General features: G+C 38.6%; 1 protein-coding gene and 1 non-coding gene across 2 annotated transcripts in view; one reads left to right on the forward strand and one right to left on the reverse strand.

Annotated features, from left to right (window-relative positions):
* Positions 1 to 4,300: 4,300 nt before the first annotated feature.
* The window catches only part of SNTB2 (syntrophin, beta 2 (dystrophin-associated protein A1, 59kDa, basic component 2)), a 69,569-nt gene continuing 47,894 nt past the window's right edge, over positions 4,301 to 25,975 (reverse strand). The window contains exons 5-8 of the mRNA XM_010851110.1: positions 21,096 to 21,238; positions 14,706 to 14,902; positions 11,507 to 11,691; positions 4,301 to 9,807 (exon numbers count right to left, since the gene is read on the reverse strand). Of these exons, the coding sequence (XP_010849412.1) occupies positions 9,715 to 9,807; positions 11,507 to 11,691; positions 14,706 to 14,902; positions 21,096 to 21,238 (618 nt within the window). The 3' untranslated portion in view covers positions 4,301 to 9,714. The remainder of the gene's footprint in view (positions 9,808 to 11,506; positions 11,692 to 14,705; positions 14,903 to 21,095; positions 21,239 to 25,975) is intronic.
* On the forward strand, positions 16,366 to 16,437 carry TRNAE-UUC. The gene has a single exon. It is a non-coding gene; the product is annotated as a tRNA-Glu (tRNA).

Here is a 25,975-nt window from a genome sequence, read left to right on the forward strand (position 1 = left end):
CGGCCACGGCCGGCACTGCAGGCCGCCGCTTTCAGCCGAGGCTGTGGGACCAGGGCGTGAGCAAAGGGGCGTGTCGGGGGCGGGGCGAGACTGCCCCCAGGGGGCGGGGCCAGAATAGGACCGGAATGAAATCATCAAGTCCTGAATCCCACTTGGAATAAAACTTCATCTGTTGGGCAAGTTTTTCTCTCACAATAAGCCTGACTTCTCAGAGCTTTGGGTTTCTGATGTTTAATTAAAGTTTTTAATTAGTATCTACCTTGTCTGCCTTTTAGAGGAAATGAATGAGCGAGCTAATGTAAACACTGGGTCTTATTAGACCCTGTTTACTGTTATTAAGATGCCAGTGGCTCTGTCTAAAGCCAGTTCTGTTTTCCTTTGTATTACTTTTCTCCCTAGGAAAGTGATTTTCTTAGGTCTCCAAAGCTAGGGGCTCTACCCAGGAGATCTTAAGCATAGCAGATTGGTTATTAACAGAAGCGCAGCGTGTTTAAAAACCAATAGGAAGAATCCAGTAAAGAAAGCTAGCCAATGGGAATGGGACCAAAGCCTAGGTGGGTGGATAGGCTGCAGACGGTAAAGTGGGAGCTGAGAAAATAGATGCCTACCTTGGCTGGGCAGAAGATAACAAGACGTTAGGAGAGTGCCTTTGGATGGCTTCTGTTTTCTTGGTGAATTAGAAGAAACGAGAATCTTCTGATAGAGGGAGAGAAAGTGGAAGGCCTGTGGTTTGAGGAGTAAGGATGGTTTGAAATCATTTCAAGTGAACAAAGCTGGTAAAGGGTGGCAACTCTATAAATGTATAGAGGTGACAATTTGTGTATCTGTTAATCCCAAATTCCTGTCATCCCCCTTTCCTGCTTTAGTAACTGTAAGTTTGTTTTCTATGTCTATGACTATTTCTGTCTTGTAAATACATTCACTTGTACCATTTAAGATTCCACTTATAAGTAGTTATAAGTAGTATATCTGTCTTTCTCTTTCTGACTTCACTTTGTATGATCATCTCTGTTGTTGTTGTAGTATAGTCTATAAGTTGTGTTTGACTCTTTTGTGACCTCATGAACTGTAGCCGTCTAGGCTTCTCTGTCCATGGGGTTTTACCGGCAAGAATACTGGAGTGGGTTGACATTTCCTCCTCCAGGGGATCTTCCCGACCCAGGGATCAAACCCTCGTTTTCAGCATTGTGGGTGGATTCTTTACTACTGAGTCACCTGGAAGGTACATGATCATCTCCAGGTCCATCAGCTTCATCCATTTTACTACAAATGGTATTATGTCATTCTTTTTTATGGATGAGTAGTATTTTATTGTATATATGTACCACATCTTCTTTATCCATTCCTCTGTCAACAGCCATTTAGGTTGATTCCATGACTTGGTTATTGTGAACAGTGCTGCTATGAATATTGGGGTGCACGTATCTTTTCAAATTACAGTTTTCATCTTTTCTGGATATATGCCCAGGAGTGGGGTTGCTGGATCATATGGTAAATCTATAATTTTTTTTTAAGGAACCTTCACACTGTCCTCTACAGTGGCTGCATAATTTGTTCTTTCTCACACAGCACTTTACTATATTGGTTTCTGATTACGCTGAGAATGTGACATTTGTTGTAAATCCAAGCTTGGACCAGTAAGTCAACTCTGCTTAGCCCATACAACTTCATAAAATCAGACTGGCTCATGCAAGGAATGGGTTCTGAGCAATTTGTTAAGGAGCTTCTTGGTTGACAGCAAGAACCGTGTGGGGAGGAGGAATAAAAACAAGGTTTAGGTTTGTAACATTTTGAAGAGGTAGGGCCAGGGCAAAATTATGCTGAGATATCACATAAAGTGATTGATACCAAAATAAATAGAGCACTGAGCTCCTAGCAAGATTCCTGAGAAACTCTCACCTCACTTTGCTCTGTGCAACTGAATGTATGATAAAGCTCAGATTGATCCAGTGATTAAGTTCCCATCACACAGATGGTCAGTGGTAGAACTAAAACAAAAACTAAGTTTTTAAGAGTTTGGAGTTGCCCTAAATCTGTTTAAAAATGGCATCAGAAGAGGCTAAGATGTGACAACCAAACACATGTGATACGGGATAGGATCCTGTGCCGGGAAGGAATGGAGACATTCATTGTTGGGAAGACTGGCACCATTAAATGGGGTCTGTAGATGGGTGGCAGTGCTGAAGCAAAGTTCACTTCCTGATTGGGAGGGCTGTAGGGTGGCAGTACAGGAGAGTGTCCCTGTGTTTGCAAAGTACACACTAGAGAATTTAAGGGTGATGGGCATCATGTCAGAAAGAGGACAGGGTAATGCAACAAATGTGGCAAAATGTTAACAATCAGGAAATTTGGGTGATGGGGATGCAGTTATTTGTATTTTTTTTTTTTTTAAAGATTTACTTATTTTTGGCTGCACTGGGACTTCATTGCTGCACTTGGGCTTTCTCATGTTGTGGTGTGCAGGCTTCTCATTGCAGTGGCTTCTCTCGTTGCAGAACAAGGCTCTAGGCACATGGGCTTCAGTTGTTGTGGTGCATGGGCTCAGTAATTCCGGCTCATGGGCTCAAGAGCACATGATCAGTAGTTGTGTTGCCCTGGCATGTGGGATCTTCCCGGGTCAGGGATCGAACCTGTGTCTCCTGCATTAGCAGGTGGATTCTTTATCACTGAGCCGCCAGGGAAGCCCCTTTGTACTGTTCTTAAAACTTTCCTGTAAGTTTGAAACTATTTTAATATTAAAAAGTGAAAAAACAAGTCTAAAAGCAATTCTTTTATTTACAGTATAAAGGTTACAAAGGTATATATGTATTTATATATATAATACCCTTAAGTTACAAACTTCATTGTAATGTACAATGCTCTATGTTGATGTGCAACTCAAGGGAAAGTGTTGTCTATGCATTATACTTACAGAGTACACATAAAGCTTTTTCATTATTAAGAACAAAAATACTGCCCTGTTTTACACCATGGGTTTGGATTTGGTAGTCTGGTAATGCCAGAAGACTTGAGACCTAAATTTTAAACAATACTTAAAAAGAAGTCTTGTTGAAATGCAGGATTCCAAAAGGAAGGAAAAACCAGAATATCACATACTTTTAACTCCTTGTAGAAGTGTTATCTTAGCTTTCTAGGTCTTAATACTTAAAAAAAACGAGAGTTGTGCGGGACAGAATACATACAAAAGAGTATAATCAGAGTTTGCACAGATCAGTCAAAACAGGCCTTTATAGGTGGTGTTTTGCCACATTAGTTTCTAAAAGACCTTGGGTCTGATACCACAAAGGAAACAGATTCTTTGGGTACCTAAGTCTTATCACACTGAACCCATCAGTGTTACAGTGTTACCCAGACTTTAAAACATAACACTGGAGTCCAAACTAGAGAAAAACAATCGGAAATTGGTTCTTATGATAGAGAAGATTTGGTTTAAAGTATGAAGAGTGTCATCAAGATTGATGACTGTGCCAAACCCCAAACTTGTAGTTTAAATCACTTCTTTTCCTCTAAATTCTATTAATTCACAAAATAAGAGGTGAGAAAATGTAACTGACACCCACCTGAACAGGACTGAGATAGATGGAAAGAACTTCTTCCAACCTAGGCAGAACAGACATTCACACAATACATGCTGGTTCCAACAGAATCATTAGCACCTGATTGTCAAAGGGGGTGGTACAAAGTGAAGACCAAGACATTATAGGGATGACCTAAATTCTGTGCACAACTACAGGACACTGAAAAGCGTGGAGAAGGAGCCCAGGAGACTGTGTTCCCTATGCCGTTCCAGTCACTAACATTTCAGCGCCTTTCTGGGCATGACAAAGGCTGTGGCCGAAAGGCTGCCTCTAGTGATGGATGGGAAGCAGCCTGTATAGAAAGGGACTGACACTGAAGGAAAAAATGGAAAAACTCACGCAACCTCCCTTATTCTTGTAAGGTGCCCTTTTTACTGAGTTTGAATGCCCAAGTGTTCTAGATTAAGTGAAATTTTGCTAAGTTTTAAATATCTTCATTATTTTGATTTCTCAGATGAAGCAACAGCCTATCTACCACATGTAAGGAGTTTGAGCAAATGAGATGTTTAAAGGCTGTAAGTGTGGAAATGATTGGATCAGCAGAATCTACAAAGGGGAGTAGATAAAATATACCTTGATCTCTTCTGTTGATAGGTAAGTATTTCTTTAAAAAGACTTTCTCATTGATCCACTTAGGGCAATAGAGCTTACTTTTAGTTGTGATTTGCCTTACTAAGAATATTCTACACTATTCTCCTTCCCAAACTTAAGTCTGATTTTGCATTAAGTAAAAAAAAAAAAAAAGATGCATGATGAAAAGACCAACCTTCTTAAATGTGCTTGGAGTTCTTTCATGCTGGCGTGGACCAATGACTGAGCATCCTTTTAAACACTTTCCAGTTTGCCAGGTAAGCAGAACTGGAGGTTTACTTTGGTAAAAATATGGGGTGGTTAATGACTTAACCTCTGACTGATAAATAGATGGCATGGTATGACTGAGAAAAAATGGATGAGGTGTTGCTTGAGGGCAGGAATTTTCATTTGGACCCTTCAGAGTGCCTGTGAAGAACTGCACATGAATAAATGCTTATTAGATGAAAGAATCCATGAATTAATATATAATTAACTAGATTTGTCATTTCAAAAATTTCTCTAGGGCCCCAAAGAACCTTTTGTCTATCCATTAGGGACTTCTGTCACCTTAGTAGAGGTGATAATCAGGCTCCAAGGGTCTATATGGGACTAGGATAAAGACGGACTCAAACAATTTTGCATTTGTGTCAATGGCATGGAGCTAAGATTATTATTAAACTGAGCAAAGTACTTCCAGGACTCAGAAGTTAGAAATATACCAGAATACCTAATTTTACAATAAAATGAAGTATCCTTTCTCTGTTACATCTTTTTAGTTTCAACCAATCTATTTTGTGGCAATTCAAAGATTACAGGTCATATGATAGACTTTTGTTGAATACAATCAAATGTTCATTGGAGAGCAAGCAATAAATGGCATATTTGTGCATTACATCAAGGGCAGATTTACTTTTAAAACCAGAATAAGCTTTGGTTCAGTCAGCTAAAGTGGAAAGTAAGAACAAAGGTGACAAGAAATTCAGCTCAAGTTGATGAAAGAAGAAATCTTGTTAAGATACTTTTTAAAGTTAATACATAGCAACCATTCTTCCAGTTGGCAGTTTAGCTAGTGTTGAAGAGACAGATGTGTTCTATGTGTCTATTAATTGTACCTTAACTGGAAATTACTGATCTGCTAGAAGTATGTTTGTGTGTGTGTGTGCTTTAGGGAAAGGGTTTCAAATCAACCACCTATGTAGTCTATTACTAGTGTAAAATAAATTTCACTTAATATCATTTACCATAGAAGTAGCTATATTGCTCAAAAACACATAATCCTGATATACAGCATAATTATTTTAGAATTGTCTGTCATCACACATTTAATGAGTGTCTCCATGCCCAGCACAGTGAAACATATAGCTTTAAAAGGTGGGCAGGGGTGGGAGGACTGCTGCTGTCAGTTTTTAAAGACAGTATGCATAACAAAATAATTCTAGATCACCAAGCAATTAAAGTAGGGACATAGCATGGTAGAAAATGGCAGATTCCTCTACTTTGATCTAATGGAGGGGAAAAAGCCATGATAAGAATTCATATTTAAATGAAAGATATTTCCAATAGGATGTAGTACAACTTGGCATGTAATATATCTGATAGACATCGGTAAAACAAATGAATATGACTATAATCAAATACAACTTAAAGTTTAAGCAGAATCCCAAGTCAGTCTCTCTTCCTTACACAGATATGCAGATCTCAGTATGCTTTGAGACAAAAGAGATCTAGCATTTTACTTCTTCATTGGATATTGGGGGGAAAATAATGACCTTTGGCTTTCTAACCAGCCATTTCATTCACGGCATCAATAGTGGATGGCAGTGACATGGAAATGTATGCTGGATATTTGGATGGTTTAAATATTATGTACAATCAATAGCTTATAACCAGTGAAAATAATAACATAATTCAGCGTGTCTAAGATATAAGAAAAAAAAAAAGCACAGAAAGTGCTTAAGTCTACAGGTCTTCCCTGAAAACTTCAAAAATGTTTATAACTTTTTAAGTAGGTAGGGCTTTTAATAGATTTTGCATAGCAGCTTACAATTTGAATTTAAAAATATGGATATAAATTAAACAAGAAGACTGGAGGTTCTCTCAAAATTAAAAACAATCCATTATAACTTTTTCTCAAAAGTGAACACACTTTTGTCCATCAAAACCATTTACAGTGAAATGTAGTCTTGTCCAGATTCCACACAGCTTAAATTTTTTTTAAAGAGTAAATTTTGGTTTATTAGCTAAGTGCATGTAATCAGCTGAAAAAAGCTTTGTTACCATTCTGTTAGGATGATGAATTAAGAGAATAATCAGTAACAACTTTAATTATTTGTTAGTCAAAGAGATTTTTCCACTTATAAAAATATAGGAAATAAACACTTTGATCTCGCCTGCATGCAATAATTTTCAATAACTTTGAGTACAGATGACAGGAACAGGCACTATCAGACTTCGCCTAGCCTAAAAGGTGCTAAAACATGGCTTTAAAATAGGCAAATGACCTTCAAAGTAATATTTTTTATTCCTGTACATGTCCCAATATTTAATCTGAAACTTTTCTAGGTAGGTGAGTTTACAGTTATGACTACCTAATAAATACTGTATAAACATACATTAAAGTATTTCTTCATATAAAAAATCAGATACTAATTTCCAGGTAAGGTTTGTTTGAAGACTTGAGGAAAGGACTCACATTTTCCAGAAAAAGTATAATTGAGCCTTTTCTTCCTTTCCTTTTATTTTTGGAGAGGGAGGGGAGAAGTTTTAGAGAATGAGGAGGAGGAAAGCTCACACCCCAGCTGGCTGCTTGTAGGCATCTGTGTGGAATGTGGAGAAGACGTCTACACCCTCAGGTGGGTCCCGAGGACACAGGACGGGTCCATCAGAATGAGGGATGCTACTCTGCGGCTCCCTTCCACTTGACACAGGGAAGCCCACCACATCCTCAACAGTCTTCCTAGTTCAAAATGAAAGAGAAATGAAAAGCCAGCTGTTCTAGAAAAGAGGTGAAATATCAAAACTGCCCATCTGCAGTTACTATTTGAAGATAATTTGCCACATTTTGGCATCTTGATACAAAATACCTATTTACCAAGGCTGTCTCATTGATAAAAAGCACTTCATTTGTGGTATGAGAGTCCCACAAACATACTTACTTGAAGAACAACCTGGTTACCCATGATTGGAAAGCTGCTGACATTTGTTAAACAAGCAGCTGAAGGGCTCTTGCTCGTGTGGGTGCTTGTGGTCAAAGGAAACCCCCCATACACTTTCATTTCGCATCAAGACTCAAAAGATGTTAAGAAACCCTAGGGATCTTGGTGCTGTGACAGTTAAAGCTTGAGCAAATGAGCCGAAATGCACACAATGCCTTACCTCTCCTGCCCACATTTAAATCACACCTCTTTAATAGATCTTTTTCATATAAGGAATGAGCAGTGTGGCTCAGAAGTTCCCCCAGAAAAAATTCTCAGTGTCTTATTAGCCTTTCATACTAACACAGAAAACCTCACCAAATGGCTTTGCTGCGAAGTCTATGTCTGTATTGTTCAACTTCTCAGATTAATAATACTCTCACTGCAAAAAGCGTCTAAGCTCACTTATCTGAGGGTATTGTGTGTTGACATTCTGCTTCTGGAAATCTTAGCTGGATCTTCAAGATATTTTCTTTCTTCTCTGACTTGCAACATATCCCAGATGGAACCAAACTTAGATTTATGAAATTTCAAAACATAAGAAAAGCTCTTAAAAGTTATATTCTAGCCTAAATTTTAATTTCCAGTTTAAGTAGAACATTTTGGGGACTGGAGTTGGGAGAAGAACTGACTTATGGGGCGGGGGAAGACAATGAGTTTACAAAGTCTAATTTGAACCATCTCTGCTCATTGGTCTGCTCTATGTCCTCCTGTCTATAGGTTTGTCTGCACTCAAACCAAATAGCTCTTTGCAAATAGTACATCTGTGGGTGTTTTTTTTTCTTTCTTTCTTATCTTTGGATTGCTATCCTCCAACACCCTCCATAGTACATACATCCTCTATGGCATTCCTGATGACTCTAGTAAATGAGAACTATTCCTAGACCCTTCCAAAGAGAGCACAGAGGACAGCCAAGTCAATGCTATCTTTTCTTTTGGATCTGGGGACTGTACTAACCTTGACATTTTATATAGCTATTATACTGTTGTAAATGGTTTCAGATATATACCTCCTTCATAATTAGGAAAAAGAAGCTGAATGCGATTCTCCGGTACCGCAGAACCAGCACCTTCGCTGCTGCTGTGGTCTTCCGATGACACATCTGGTGATGCTGAGCGAAGCCCAGGTAGCTGTTCCATGATCTCGTTGCCCTGCCCACTGCAGGAGGCGTCACTGAGCCAGCAATGAGTGAGCAGTGCTGACGGATGCCACTCTGCTGCCCCAGAGGGAGAGAGCCTGGGCTTGGATCCTGCCTGGGCTCACACAGCCCAAAGCGATGTGACACGATGTTTGCGCGGAAGGTATGCTGGCTTCACTGATGTGTACTCTTTAAAACAAGCTGGCTCTACAGGATTTATCTTGCTTCAAAAGATCTACCAGGAAAAGATACCACACTAAGGAAACCCACCTCAAAGACTGTTCCTCAAAATTAGAATAGATGACTTCCCTGGAATGGCAGTGATATCCAGTTATTCAAACAGTGACTAATAAAGCTCCATTAACCCTCACCAAAGGCACATTTGGTCAGCAATAAAAAATGGCTTCAGCTAAAATGAGGATTTTCTTTTAAAAGAAATCTCATCCCCTGGCTCCTACCAAAGAGTAAAATCAGAAAATCCTAAAACAAGCAAAACTTTGCTTTCAGAGCAGTGGTTACCAACTTGCTCTTCAAGTTGGTCACTACTAGAAAGGGAGTGGAAAGCAAGGCAAATTAAATCTCCTAAGTTCTAAGTCCTAAAGTGAGCACTTAGGTGTGACAAAGCCAGTGATGTGGCGGGATGTGATGGTCAGGGTGGGATACAGGGAGAGCCAGGACATGTGAAGAACCCTTTGGTGATGCAATTCAAGGACTTTCGAGGGTAGGAGGAGTAAATAAGAACAGTAAATTCCAACCAAATGTCTAACCTACACAGAGTGACCAAGAAGCCTAGGCTGCTGCAAACTAGCACCTGTGAAGGGATGGTTGTTCTAAGTAAGTGGTCAAGGTTAAGCCTGAAACAAATTCTACTGGAAGGAGGAGGAGAAGAAAACTTAGATGTTTGATTACGCTCAAAATGAAAAAGAATGAGCCACCCTTCTTAGCAAGGGAAATAAACCTAATTACTTAGAAACCACATTAGGAGACTAGACAATAAATTAACAGATTCATTTTGGAGCTTATTAGAGTCCTAGAATTTCTGGCCAAGGTAGCTTGTAAAAGGCAAGCTCTTCTTTAAACATGGTTACATTTCAGCAGTGATTTGCAGGTCCTTGTCAAGGCACTGTGCTGGAGGAGAGAGCAAAGAGCTTTCTTTTTGTGCTTTTTTTTGAGGTGTAAATACTTCTTATGACATTCAAGGCTCTTTAACTGATTTTTTTTTTTTGCTGCTCATACAAGCAGTCCCATGCGAGTGACTTTGGCCGACAAGAATGTGTGCAACACAAATACAATCGGCTTCGGACAGGAGTGCAGGTCCATGGTCTGTGGAGAAAGGACATTAATTATCACTACTATACAGAGATGCTTTAATACACAAACGTGCAAAGTAAACAAATTTGAACATGATATTCTACTTTAAAAAAAAAGATTTATTCATTAATTTTTTGCCTGTGCTGGGTCTTTGCTTCTTGGAGAAGGAAAACTTTCTCTGGTTGTGGCGAATGGGGGCTACCCATCCTTGTGGTGCTTGGGCTTCTCATTTCGGTGGCTTCTCTTATTGCAGAGCATGGGCGAAAGAGAGCTTGGGCGAAAGAGAGCTTGGGCTTCAGCAGTCATAGCTCGCAGGCTCTACAGTGCTGGCTCAGTAATTGTGGCACACAGGCTTAGTTGGTCCCTGGCATGTGGGATCTTCCTGGACCAGGAATTGAACCTGTGTCCCTTGCATTGCAAGGTGGATTCTTAACCATTGGATCACCAGGGAAACTACTTTTTTGTGTTCTACTTTTTAAAAAGAACTTGGGTAAAGGATGTGCCAGATTTATGGCCACACTTGGGCAATTAGAGCTGCAAATGGAAATATACTCAGAAGTAAGGCTATCCCATGGCATAATTAAACACTAGCCTGAGAGTTCACATCCACAATTAGGACACTATTAGTGGTGTACTAGCTTCCACCATGCCAGGTAGGAAGAACTTAAAAGTAGAAGAGGTAAAGAAAAGAGGAATATCCTATATGGAAACCAGTAACTGTAAGTATATTTCCCACAGGGAATCAGTGAATGCAGCTGAAGTGTGATCATCTATTAAGATTTTTGACACCCCTTATCAGTTTGTGGTGGGAATGGCAAATCTTGAAGCTAGTTGGGAGGGCTAGCTATACCTTCCTAAGCTCAGGCCTCTAATTTGGACAGCTGACATCCGATGAACAGGCTTCAACAGGCTTTTGAAGTCCATGGCTATCCATAGTTTCCTAAAGGTTCATCATTTAAAAGATTACTAGTCACAGTTTTCTCATTTGGAGTTTGAACTATATTATTCCTAAGATCTCTGTTAGTTCTAAAACTTCAAGATTCTGTTTTCCAAATTTATACCTGTTGTGACTATATCAATAGACATAAGATTTCACATGTAAGATAAAACTTGAACTACTGGCTCAATACCATAAGACATAGAGGCATGACTTTTTGAGTCCTTTATCATAATTTCTGGTTTCTGAAGTACCCTCGACACACTTCTCTTGTTCTCCAAGGGGACTCAAGAATTCCTGTGGGTATTTCCTTTAAAGGACAAGGAATTCAAAACAGATGATGGGTGTATGGACATATATTTGCATTTTTTTTTCTGACCAGCAGAATTTCTATAGCAACTAAGTCACTATTACTTTTAATTCTTATCCCAACAAATTGCTGATAACAGCAATGGATAGAACTCATTTATTAAAGTGTGCCAGGTTTAGTATTTTATATCTTACATTTGACAAAAGCCTGTTTCTTATAAGGTTATCTAATTTTTCTTGCTGATATTCAAACAAAACTTTAAAAAGGCAATGATTCCCTAATGTGGGGAAAACACAAAAAACCCCAAAGCCAAACCCATGCATCTTTGAAACGTGAAGAAGAATTTCCTTGGCTTCAAATGGAATATTAGATGGTAAGTCCATAATTTTCTATAACAAGAGGTAAGAAATGATAAGAAAGAGAATACCTATTAGAATAAACATGTTTTTCAGAAACATGCTTACCAGTTCTCCTTCGGGACCACCAAAATCCAGATACAGATTTCTGATGCCATCATCAGCAGACATTTTCAGCCTTTCGAAGGGGTAGCGGTATAAGATACTACTGGAGCCTCCATTTTCCCTGGAGATAGTGAACCCACTTTCATAGTGGATGGTGAGTTTCACCTCTTGGCCATTTAATGTGCAGCCTATTGAAGACAAGCAACAGACATCACTGATGAAGTTTCTACTTCAGTTACGAGAGTGACAAAGGCTTCTTCTGACTTCAAACAAGGGAAAAGGGAAAAGAAGCTTTCTGAGAATATGTGATACCTAACCTATTTGGAATGTCCTGAAGTGAATTCTGTTTTGGTCACTCAAGTCAACATCTTGATTGCGATGAGGAAGAAATTACCATAACTTTACTTGACATCTGATCTGATTCAGTTCAATTCAGTGAGTATCAACTGAACACTGTGTGGACAGGAGGCTATGTGTGGTGCTGGAGAAGTAAGAGGCATGGTCTCTGCTCTCAAGACCTCATAAGTGACAGGCGTAGACGTGAAATCCCTAACTGCTTAAGGTAAAGGGTATAGAATAGGACTAAATACCAAACTCAATAAGGCCCAAGTTGAGGAATGGTTTCCTGGAGGAATGGGACTTGAGAAAGGCCCCAAAACGTGGTCAAACCTGACAGGCAGTGAGGAGTAGGAAGAAGGTTTCGAGTGCACAAGGAGGAACAGCCAAATGAGAAAAGGCAGAGACACCTTTCAGGGGCAGTAACATGGTTGGTAGTTGGGAAGTCACGCTGTCAGTCCTACCAAAGATAAAATTCGAAAAGATACGTCTGAATTGATGGGACCAAAAGAACTGATCATCAAGACTGGCAAATGTCTCCTGTCAAGACTGGTGAAGTCCAAGTTTCACCAACATTTAAGCTGTTTTATTGTTAGTACAGGGGCTACTGGTGAGAGGCCCTATGCCCCATAGGAATTAACACAGTCCTCTGAGAGCCGAGTTCATCATCACTCAAAGGGCCAGAGCCGAGAGAGGAAGAATGCTGTGAGCAGGAAGAATGGTTCCCAAACAAGCAAGTCCTCATACTCAGACCAATGTATCCTCTCACTGGACATGAAAAACATGCAGTCAAGGCAGCTGGCATGTTCAAGAAATAAGGAAAAGGAATAACTCACAGAGGAGAGTTTTGCACAATGAACTCTGAATATTAATTACTTCAGAAAAGGAGCCAACAATTTAACAGAAGAAAGTGGTAACATGAATCTGAAGGACATGCCAGCTTATTTATGTCTGTGCATACATGTGTATGTGCACACCAAGCACACACATCCTATTAAAGGTATAACAGACTAAGCGCCTGCACCACGCATGAGGACATGCACACACGCACATTTTAAAGAAATCCTGGTTCTTGCAGAGTGATTTGCTTTCAGCCAGTTTAGTGTCTGGAAAGCTCTAAATACAGAATAAGTGATTAATAAGTATATCAATTGACTTGAACTGTGGAAATGAAAAGTATTACCAAGGTAAAATATTGAAGTAGAGCTGTGAATGAGAACAAAAAAATTCTAAATTACCAAAAAACAAGTTTCTTTTGTCCATTTAAAAATATAAGGAACCAGGTGGTCCTTATTTTCTCTCTATTCAAGCCATTTGTATTTAAACAATTGTGAGCCAAAGACTGAATAGATTTTGCTTTCCTGTAATACGAAGTTTACAGACACCAAAGGAACAACACGAAACTAAAAAATGTTCAAAAGTCACATTGTACTCTGTTTTGGGAAGCGTCTCTCTCCAGATACTTGAAGATATGGTGACCCTATGTGCCAGTACCAGACCCCTGGGACTCCACACAAGGACACAGGGCATCCAGCCTGTCCAACTGAAGACTTCTCCATCCCAGAAATCACATTCTGTGGCCAAGACAAAAACCAGAGCCCCAGAGTCCTTAATGTAGTGACCAATCACAACGGGTGGGAGACAGCAAGTGAGAAAGACAGTGCGGTGTGGTGACTTTGGTCAAAATCCAAGGCGGGATCTAGTCATTGGTGTCATCGCTTGAACCATCGTTGTGGTTGTAAGGAAAATACAGAGCACGTCCTAAACAGCTGAAGAATTGTTACAACACTGAAAAGCTGTCTGGTGTCACTGTTAGAAGATGGCCCATGGAAATGCTGCTCATGCAGTTCTAAAGCCATAGAGACCCCTCACTTTCCAAAAGCAACGGAAAGGAAGATAAATCACAAGACTTTCTGCTCTCAAACATTTTCTCTTTTTACATAAATCCTGTAAAACTAGGTTTAGGAAACAAAATTTAAGAAAACAGGAACAAAACTAAACCAACTTCCAGGCAAGATGTTCAAAGTAATTAAAATCATATTAGAAACTGTAATTGTGTCTTAATTTTGACAACTCTGTGTTCTCGTTAAAATGAAAAGCAATCTGGAAATATCTATACATAGCGTCTGTCTACAATGCGGGAGACCTGGGTTTGATCCCTGGGTTGGGAAGATCCCTTGGAGAAGGAAATGGCAATCCACTCCAGTACTATTGCCTGGAAAATCCCATGGACAGAGGAGCCTGGTAGGCTACAGTCCATGGGGTCGCAAAAAGTCGGACACAACTGAGCAACTTCACGTTCACGTTCAACCATATACACACACATATGAACCCATCCCTTCAAATTCATACAGACAAGCCACAAGAGGGGGCTCCAACAATGGAAAGAGACCACCAGGGTGACTTCCTTTAGATGCTCATTTCAGTACTTACTGGGCACACCTCTTCCAACTTTGCAACAGAAACCCCAATTCCAGATTCTTCGCTTTTCTACAGATATAAGCTCTTCCAGATGGTCGCACTTTTAAGGGTGTCTATCCATGTTCCAAGTCTTAACAAGAGGGTCAACACACCCAGTATTTAGTAAATGAGTCCTCACATTATTAAATATTTAAATAATGAAGAGTAAAACTGCCATGTTATGTTGTACAGAAACTGTTGTGAATGTGTTCAGAGTCACATAAAAAACTTACGAAAACTTTGCTACTGAAATAGAGAAACTGAGTTTCTTTCCATCATGATCACCTTCAAGTGTCTTATTTCAGAACATTTTTAAGTCTGGCACACAGGATAATGATTTTTACTTTAAAATAAAGAAGATAGTTCCATTTAATTACTGTTAGAAATGAAATGCCAGGATCTATACCTAGAGAGACTTCCTTGATCAACTCAGCAGCTGCATGGCAGCCCTGAACGAGTATTCGGGTCCAGGTGGACAGATCCCGATGTGTCTCCACCCTGAAGAGATGCATCTCGATGCCCTGCCGAGAGCCTGTCCTGGTGGCGAATGTCAGGTCAGATCCAAGGGAGGGTGAGCGACACCCAGAGCCAGAATGAACCAGCCTAGGACCACAAACACAGCAAAGTTCAAAAGTCATTAATGTACTGTCAGAGGACAATCTCAGCAATTTATGCTGATAAAAATGCAGAAAATTATAAACGTCATCAGCATTTTTTAGGTAAGTATATCTCAAAACAAGATTATAGTCTTTGACATAGATACTATTCTGTTTTCCCATAAAAATGACTCCTGGTGTCACAAGCAGAACACTAGGTCAGATGGCCCAAGAACCCCAATTTCCCATTTGCTTTTTCATGCTCCCATGAAAGGCTGTACTGTGCTTAGTCACTCGGTCGTGTCCACCTCTTTACAATGCCACTAGGGAAGCCCTCCCAAGAGGCTAGGCATGTCAAAAAAAAAAAAGACTCAATTTTGATTAAGAAATAAGCCACAAACATGCATATCCTCCCCCACTGTCAGTATCACCAGAATGGTAATTTTTTACCAAGGATAAATGTATACCAATACATCATAATCAGTCAAAATCCAGGTTTGGACAAATATATCAATATAAAGACATACAGCTGTTATTATTATATACAGAGAATTTTCATTGCTCTGAAAATCCTCAGTATACTGCCTACTTATCCTCTCTCTCCCTGGGCAACATCTGATCTTTTTATTGTCTCTTGGAGAATGTCAGATCTACAGCAGAAAATACACAAGTCCAGAATGTTCTATCATAACAGCTAATATGGCAATTCTCAAATATCTTTTTTTCTTTTTGCCACACAATGCAGAACTTCCTTGACCAGGGATTGAACCCATGTACCCTGCAGTGGAAGCATGGAGTCTGAACCACTAGACCACTGGGGAAGTCCTCAAATACTTTTATATAAAAGCCCTATCAAAAAGGCTCAGAAGTCCAGCTGAAGAGGCTACTATAGGCCAAAGATAGACCATGATTTTTTTTTTTAACTGACTGGTTCCTCAAAAAGTTAAACAGAGGTACCATATGTTCCAACAATTCCACTCCCAGGTACATACCCAAGAGAAATAAAAACATATATTAGAATAAAAATTTGTTCACAAATGTACATATCAGCATTATTCTTAATAGCCTAAAAGTGGAAATAGCTCAAATATCCATCAATTGATGAGTAGATAAAATGTGGTATGTATATACAATGGAATATTATTCAGTCATAAAAAAGAAACTTTGGAACTACTTGGCTACAGCTCTTGACTCTCATTCACTTAAAATATGACACTGCTGCTGCTGCTGCTGCTAAGTCGCTTCAGTCGTGTCAGACTCTGTGCGACCTCATAGATGGCAGCCCACCAGGCTCCCCCATCCCTGGGATTCTCCAGGCCTACCAGGCTCCTCCGTCCATGGGATTCTCCAGGCAAGAATACTGGAGTGGGTTGCCATTTCCTTCTCCAAAATATGACACTACTCTACTAAAAAAAAAACAACAAAAAAAATGATGTGACATCTTTTTACTTGAAAAAGAGTTCTAGGAATTCCCTGGCAGTCCAATGGGTAGGATTCAGCACTTTCACTGCTGTGGCCTGGGTTCAAATCCTGGCCAGGGAACTAAGATCCCATAGGCTGTGCAGCATAGCCCAAAAAAATCATCCTGGGGAGAAGCGTCAAATCAAGAATGAGACAGCAATGAAACAAAACAGAGAAGAGAAAAAACATGAGAAACATAAGCAAGAAAGAACCTTAGTTTCTACAATGTGTCCTACATATTCTGCCCTATAAGATGCTCCTAAGAATAGGGTTTCAAGGTCAAAGATAAGAAATGTGACATTCATGAACTAAAAAATATTTTCGGATAAAAGAGAAAGAGCAGAACATTGTCTAAGAAAGTATGACTGTTAAAGCATTTTAAAAATTCCTTCAACTAATAGTGAAAAGCTTCCCACAAAGAAAACCTTAATCCCAGATGGCTTTGCTGATGAATTCTATCAAAAATTTAAGAATCAGTACCAACTCTTAAGTCTTCCAAAAAACAGAAGAGGAGGGAATACCTCCCAATTCTATGAGGCCAGTAACACCCTAATACCCAGACCAAAGACATCTCAAGAAAAGAAAAACCACAGACCAAGATAATTCATAAATAAAAGACACAAAAGTTCTCATCAAATTATTAGCAAATTGAATCTAGCAAAACCAAATAAGATTTATCTCAGAAGTACAAGGTTGGTTTAATGTTCAAAATCAATATGGTAATTTATTTATAAATTGATTCAATTTAAAAATTGTTTTAAAATTGATTTATAAACTGATAAGTAAAACCATATAAATAGAATAAAGGACAGAACCTACAAGATCACTGTAATAGACATGGAAAAAACATTTTAACAAATCCAAAATCATTTAATTAAATCCAAAATTGAAAACACTCAACAAATGTGGAACAGAAGGGAACTTCCTCACTCAGATGAAGTGTACCTATATAAAAACCCATAGCTAACTTTGGGTTGTTTAGGGCTGAGGGAGAGGAAAATGAAGAGTGAATGCTAGTGGGTAAGGAGTTTCTTTTTGGGGTGATTCAAGTGTCCTAATATTGACGGTGGTAACTGCAAAACTCTGTGAAAATATTAAAAAGCATTAAATTTTAGGGCTTCCTTGGTGGCTCAGTGGTAAAGAATCTGCCTGCCAATGCAGGAGATACAGGCTTGATCCCTGGTCCAGGAAGATCCCACATGCTGCAGAGCAACTAAACCCATGTGCCACCACTACTGAGCCTGTGTTTTAGAGCTCAGAATCTGCAGCTAGTAAGTCCATGTGCCGCAACTACAGAAGCTCACGCGCCTAGAGCCCGGGCTCCACATCTAGAGAAGCCATGGCAATGAGAAGCCCCATGCGCCACCTGCTCTTCGCACTGTATTTACTATATTAAGAAATACAGTATATTTACTATAATGAGAAATTAAAACTGATAAATCTTTAAAATATTAATTCATTTTAAAATAAAAATAACAAACCTATTAGGTGCTAATATAATAACATATTTTTATTAAAAATAATATTTTTCAAAATGAATGTGAAAACTGGCACTGTTTTAATTTTTTTCAAATCTCTTTCATATACAGCTTAATAAAAGACAGCTGAATTCTCTTATGTGTATCTGCATTCTGCCACAGTATGTAGCTGAAGTATACCCAGCCTCACACAGGTATGCAGTTGGACAAGGAAGGAGTCTTTTACCAGCTATTTCAGATAATTATGGCTATCTTTCTGTCCACCAAACCAAAAATCAACAAGTAGTTTCTTAAAGGTTAGTTGCAAGGTAGGATCTGAAACCTTATCAATAAAGAAAGTTTTTATTTGTGCTAAGTTGCTCCAGTTGTATCTGACTCTGGGACCCCATGGACTGTAGACCTCCAGGCTCTTTTATCCATGGGATTTTCCAGGCAAGAATACTGGAATGGGTTGTCATGCCCTTCTCCAGGGGATCTTTCCAAGCCAGAGATCGAACCTGCTTCTCCTGCATTTCAGGCAAATTCTTTACCACTGAGCCACCAGGAAACCCTCAATTATCTTGTTACATTAAAAAATCCAATGGTCTCTCTTGCAGTTTGAATAGATTTTTTTACCCTTGCATGATTTTGCAGCATTATGAATTGGTCATTTGGAATATATTTTTTCATTGAGTTATGCACATGTCCAAATGTTAAAAGCATTTTATTATATAAAAAAGTCACAGTTGGTAATATTGCCACTGATCTCATCACATAAGTCTTTAAGTACTAGGAAGCTGTCAAAATTTATAGTGAGAGACACAAGTTTTCCAGAATTCTAATTTTTTGTTTGAAAGATAGAAATTTTTAATTGTTAACAAATACCATCAGTGTTTTCTTTAAATGACAAATTCATTTTGAATTTTATTTTAGAAAGAATTAAAAGTCTGACAAATAACCCAAGTCTGAGTAGCCATAGTCTGTCAGTCAGTTTTTTTTTAAAGGGAAAGTGGTGTTCCATTAAAAAAAAAAAACAAAAAAAAAACACAGGGAGTTCAGCTCACAAAAACCACACATGCTTTTCTTTGCAACAAACCATCACACCTCCATATGCAGCAGAAGTGAACTCTAAGCACTTCCCACATCATCTCACAGATTATCAACAAGATGAATACTCAAGGGCTGAGATTAAATAAAACTAGCAATTTTCTGCCTCAACAAAGGCATTTTGAGGTTAAATTGGCATGTTTTCTCCCTGAAAGGCCATACAGTTCGGTGCCAAGTGCCTTGATTCATGATAAGCAATTTTACCAAACTCAGTGCAAATGTCAACAGTGAGAAAAGCAAACAACATGTTAGTATTACTGTGAAAACAGTTTTGAACTTACAGACCCCCTGAAGAGGGTATCCCCAGAGATCCGCAAAAGTATTATTTGAGAACCACCTCCCTGAGCTGATCCCTGTAGAACCAACATGCCAATTACACATTAGCTACCTCAGCAAGAGTTAAACAAGTTTCAAAACTACTCCACATAAAATCCAAGTAATACAGAGTGTGAGCAAAGTGTCAGGGTGTATTCCCCCATATTCAGTTTGATTGCTAATCTCAAATCAGACCTTAAAAAATATAAAGTCCAGGAGAATTTTTCCTACAGATTTGATTATGAAATATTTGGCAGAGGGAAACTAATTCAAACCAGCTGCTGGACTCTTGCTGCACAGCAGTTGGTTATAACACACTGTCAAAAGGGCCCCCTTAGTGGGAAGGCCCGATGAGCTCATGCAAAGGCAGTACAGCGGCTTTGGCCCCATAAATCCCATAAGCACACCACCACTCAATTTTCCACATTGTCAAGTAGCCATGCTTTCTCTGGATCTTTTTCTTTTCCAAAGAAGGCATATAGGAAAAGACTACAAAATGCACATCCTGCAAAATCTACAGCACCTGTATCTAATTCTCTACCTGTATCGGGCACTTGGCTTTCACCTCAGGAAATGTGTCAAATGAAATAAGAAGAATAAAATAAAAATCCTCTTCATTTATCACTTTCATGTTTTACTTAATTCCCTGACCATCCCAAAATATCAACTATTAGATCAGCTTTGGTTTCTAAGAATCTGTAAATATGCAAGCCAATGTAAATAGTAACTCATGTTAATTTATATCACCCTAACAGTGTTCTTTGATTTTTGAACTATAATTAATTTATTTATTTATCAGAGACCATGTGCCTTTGCTATTGAATCATCAAGGCCCTTTCTGCAGGACCCTTATATCCTGAAGGAATTAAAGAGGGGACACCTTTTTAACTCTGAGGCTCAATAAATCCTTCATCTCTATTCTGTGATCTAAGGGCTACAGCTCTAAATTACAGAGAAACTTCTGAAAAGCTATGTGAAAATCATATTTTTAAAAAATAATGATATATGTAAGGGAACTTGGCAAATTGAAGGAAATCCTACATAACGTAGAAGTCTTCCTGTAATTTAAGAATTCTTTCCTCACATGAATCTTTGTCTCCTGAAAGCAGGAGCCCCTACACTGCTCCCCGTGGGACGTACTAGAGGACGCCATCATTTGTGGGGCTCCTTTTTAATGTGTAGTTTTTGAGCTGTATCAAAACTGGATTCTTTTTTAAGCCCAAATTAACACTGAATGTGAATATGTTTCCTAGTTTCACACTAGATAACTAGTGTCTGGTTATTTCTTAAGACATATTGGCCTCCAAATCTACACTTCTCCATTCTTTTCCTTCCAGCTCCCTACATCTGGCATACTAGAAACATCCTGTTGCTTCAGGTCAAATAAATGTTTACTTGATGGAATCAAACGTACTCTTATACTTGAAAGAGAAGTTGAAGAATATTTTGGCTAAGTTGTGTAGTTTATCCACAGTACCACATTCTGGTTTAAATGATTTCATCATTCGGTCAAAATGCTGCCACAATTTCAGTGGTTTTCTAGTCACAGTCAATAAGGGAAAGAAAACACCAAAACACAATGTATTTATTTTCATGAGTAAGCAAGTCTTGAGAAGAGCAGTTAGGGAGCTGCTTCGACAACTTAAAAAATACACACAAAAATACTAGTGACAGAAACCATATATTCTGAGCTAGGAGCTGCAAAAATGATCAATAGTGTTGTGAAAGACAAGTTTTTGTCTACATCATCTACATCGCTGCTTGAATGCTATTTTAGGCACCTAAAAGATAACAGAAGTCGTTTTAAAATTCCTTAGTAGATTCAGAGTAGGACAGATATTTTGTTGTCTTTAGTCTTACCTTGTGGCAACAAGAGGGTAGCTATGACATGGTGATGCCCAGGCATCCCTGGTCCATGGCATACAGTCATAAAGCAGCAGGTCCTTCTCAGTCACGGCCATGAGGACAGGTCTCCACTGCTGCCTTCCACCATCTAGCTTTGCCTGTTACAGAGGTGAGATCCAGAAAGTAGAGCTAACTATAATAATATGTAACCGTGAAAGTTCCTTCAGTGACCACCTAAGACAGTGGGTCTCCATTCTGCCTCCCCATCCTAACCCATGTGAGACAAAGGAAATGCCCCACAGATTCCTTCCCACTGGCAGGGCCTCTCCACTGGGAGGTGTGAAGTAGATTGTGTGTAGCTGGAGAAAGTGCTCCCTGAGTGAATTACACACATTTTCTGATGATATGACACAGTTTCTTTCCCCTACTCCACAATAACTGCTGCTGCTGCTGCTAAGTCGCTTCAGTCGTGTCCGACTCTGTGCGACCCCATAGACGGCAGCCCACCAGGCTCCCCCGTCCCTGGGATTCTCCGGGCAAGAACATTGGAGTGGGTTGCCATTTCCTTCTCCAATGCATGAAAGTGAAAAGTGAAAGTGAAGTCGCTCAGTCGTGTCAATAACTAATTATCACCAATTCTAATTAAATACATAGCACTCAGTTCAAAATGGTAATGGTTTTAGTATATCTGATGTGGGAGTAACATCTTCTAAGTGCAAGACAGAAACTGTTACCAAGTCCGTATAATCTAAACATCAGTGTTTTTCAAATATTTTTGATCAAGACTTGCAATAAGAAATACATTTTACATTGCAACTCAACACATACATATAAATACTGAATTTTAAAATTTCCTAAAGAACCATAATTCCTATCCTTTGTACAATGCACTCTGATAATTTCTATTTTATCTTTTTAAAATGGCAAAATGACCAACTATGTTCTATTTTGGAAAACACTGATATAAACTACTGTCAAAGAGTTGCCCATTACAGTTCAGGAAGTTTATGCTTCAGTTTCAAATGTACCATTGCATTTAATTGCATAAAGCTCAGTTATCTCTGTGATAGTTTAAAAACAAAGGAAAACAACCACTATTTATATATATTGTCAAGGATCCAAGGCCAAAAAGCAAAAGACTATGTTCAAGTAAAACCCTGGTATCATCAAAATGTTTGCCTTCCTAAGATGAGACCTTTGAGCAGGGAGTGCGTAACAACAGTATTTCAACCCTCAACTTTTCAGTTTGCTATCACTGACAGCTTCGAGATAAATTTAAATTGATGAATCACTTTTCTCTCACTTGTCTTCAGATCCACCTTTTATCTTCTCTTCCTTAATGACTTCTGAAGGTAATTTGAACATGTCAGAGCATTTTAAGAATACATCTATAATCTGAAAAGTGGCCTGAGTGGTTCATTTCTGTGCTGTAACATCTACACTGGGCCTCTATTCTTGCTAGAGCTATGACTGGATTCCACGAGCAGGAAATGAATTCCAGCCAGTGAAGCTACCCATGTTCAACCACGTGCTGAAAGCCCAAAATACATGACCTAACCCTGAGAATTCTAGCAAAATATGGGAGAAAAAATTGATTCTTTCCTTAGTGGTGAACCTGAGTTTTCTAAGACTTTATCCGTCTAGGGGTAAAGATTGTGATGTCTTTCTAAGATTTTATACGTCTAGGGGGAAAGACTAAGATTGTGATGTCTGGAGGGAAAGTATCAGCTGTAAAGAGGTTCTCTTGGATTCTTCAATTTTGGGGTCACAGATACTCCAAAGGGATTTCTAATTTATATGCACTACTAAGTCTTTGTCTCTGAGATTGTTATGGACAATGTTTCATAGGGAAAATAATATAAAAATCTATCTTCCCAAAGGGATAAAATGATAACCTGATTTTTTAAATTATAGGTTATAAGACAGATTGTGAATGCTAGGTCACAGTATATGCATTTAGAAAATCTGAATTAAATGTATTTCTTCCCAAAGAAGAGAAAGAAAAACTGCCAATGTCAATAGAAACAATATCCAATTTAAAGACAGAGAACTTGTGTTTTCAATAAACAATTTTTAAAAAGTGTTTATTCTTTAGCTCTTTCAAGTCCTTCACTTTTGGAGAATATCTTTTCCCTCTTCTACTTAATCACTGGAGAAAAATGAAACCTCAGTTTCAGTCATTCTGTTTGCCTATCTGCCTTAACTTATAAGGGTACTGTTTGCCTTCACTGGAATCAGAATGCCGCCGGCTATATATAGCACGTGCTTTCAGTTGTGGTATCAGTACAAGCAGCCTTGGGGCTCAACTGCTGAGGTGGCTTTTTTCCCCTGCTATTGAGTTTTTGGCCAGAGAAAAAAAGGATACTAATGTTAGGGTTCTGCTTTGCTTGTGTTTCAACAACCACACAAGTGTACACCTGGCCAAACAATAGTCCTCTCCAAATTTTGTTTTTTAACAACTAGAGTTGAATAGCACTAAAGATGAAAAAATTAATCATAGTTATTATTCATTCCCTAAATCTCTTCATCCTACAAATCTTTTTAAGAGGTGATATATTTCTGTTCTTTTTTTTTTATTTTTATATTTCTGTTCTTTATGCATTTTAGTATTACGATAGAAAATATAGAGCAAAAAATAAACTGTGCCATTAATTCTGATTTAGTGTATATGTTTCTAATTTGAATCTTTACACATTTTGAGAATAATGAGGGACAAAGTACAAACTGTGAAAACAAAGCTTTCTTTGGCTATCTTGGTTTTCCCATCAATACTCAAATGCCTAAAATACTTATTTTGTAGATAATATATGTCTCCACACTTGGTAGGCTTAAAGAAAATTACCTCTTAAGAATATATAGTTCTTAAAAAAAAAGAATATATAGTTCTTAAGAATATAAGAGGTATAGTTAGAATATAAGAATATAAAAGTTATAGTTATCAGTCACATAAAAATCAGCATCAATAAAGAGATAAGTCCCTTGCACAGAAATTATTTATTAGTTATCAAACATCTATAGCCTAGGTTTTCCCTATTTTAGGCAAACTCAATTTATGATAATGTGAAATAACAAACAGATAAAGAAAGATCATTTAAAGTTAAATAAATAATCCTTCCTTAAGTTATCTGCCCCAAATGCCTATCTTTTCTAGGTACAACTAAAACAGTTTCATTTATGTGTATGCTTTTCAGGAAATATATCTATTGCTAAAAGAAATGCTTACCTATTTTAAAAAGATTACATGATCTGAAAACAGACTGGCCATTTTCATACTCATAGAATTAAATAATATTACAATTAAAGAAGGCTTTGGCATTTACCTAGTTCAACTTTATCAAATATGTAAGTTCATTATAAAATTCCTCTGAGGAAAAAAAAAAAAAATTCCTCTGAGAAACAATATCCAATCTTGCTTGAACACCTTATTCTAAGTGTATTTGATTTGGGTGACCGAAACAACTACTTGGAAAAAGTAAAAATCACGAACAGTTTAAAAACAGCACTTTGGATTAGTTCTGTAGTACCATTTTTTAAAGAACTTGAAACTATTCAACTTAGTATTATTTCCCAACCCTGAGCTTGTGTTCCTGGATAGTGTTTAATGACTTGTCTACTTGCTTTTTGCATGTATATATGTAGACAAAGGAAAAAATTACTGAATATCTACTATATACAAAGCATTAGGCTAAGTTCTCTGGGGCAAAAGATTTGAGAGAAGTGTGCTCCTGTCTTTGAAAAGCTCACAACTGAGTGGAGGAAACACACACATAAAATATAGTCTATCAAGGGCAGACTGTGATGAATTTATGGCTTTATTTTTTTCTCCTTTCTTCTGGTCTGTATGTAGCATAAACCAAATTAACTCCACTTTAAAGGTCTGGCAACTCTCATATATTGCTGGTGGGAATTTAAATTAGTTCAATCTTAATGGAAGGCAATTTGACAATATCTATCAAAATTATTGATACAAAGTGTTAGTCCTAGTGTTTGTGGTTGTGTGTGTTAGTCGCTTGGTCCTGTCCGATTCTTGGCGACCCACATGGACTGCAGCCTGCCAGGCTCCTCTGCCCATGGAATTCTCCAAGCAAGAATACTGGAGTGGGTTGCCATTTCCTTCTCCAGGGGATCTTCCCAACCCAGGGATTGAACCTGGGTCTCCTGCATTGCAGGCAGATTTATTACCATCTGAGCCACCAGGGAAGCCCACTGATACAAATGCCTGTATCTTTTGTGGTAATTTAAAAAGATGTCCACACATTCTTTACCATTCTTCCCTTTAAGAGCTGGAGCCCTGGGGTGTAGACTGGACTTAGTAATAACTCACTTCTAATGAAAAGAAGAGAGAAGAAGAGCCTAGGTCATAGCCACATAGGTATTGTAGTGTCCATCTTGTTCTCTCTCTCAGATCACTTGCTCTGAGGGAAACCCACAGCTGTATCTTGAGGACACTCAGGCAATTTTGTGGAAAGGCCTACATGGCAAGGAGCTGAAGACTTCTGCCTACAAGCAGCAAGAAACTGAGACTTCCTGTCAACAGTGATATAGATGAATCATGTTGGAGGTGCACCTGCCAACCCATCAAGCCCTCAGATGACTGCCACCCTGGCTGACAGCCTGACTGCAACTTCCTGAAGGGTCCTGGGCCAGGACCACCCAGCTAAATGGCTACCAGATTCGCAATCCTTAGAAACTGTGGGACATAAGCGTTATTCCAAAAACACTAAGTCTTGGGGGTAATTTGCCTTATAGAGATAGGTTATTAATAAACCCTTTGAAACAGCACTTCTGAGATGTATCCTAATGTTAATGTTAAGTTGCTTGCTCAGTTGTGTCCGACTCTTTGCGACTCCGTGGACTATAGCCCACCAGGCCCCTCTGTCCATGGGATTCTCCAG

Source organism: Bison bison, unplaced genomic scaffold (genome assembly GCF_000754665.1).
Source record: "Bison bison bison isolate TAMUID 2011002044 unplaced genomic scaffold, Bison_UMD1.0 scf7180017864297, whole genome shotgun sequence".
NCBI lineage: Eukaryota > Metazoa > Chordata > Mammalia > Artiodactyla > Bovidae > Bison > Bison bison.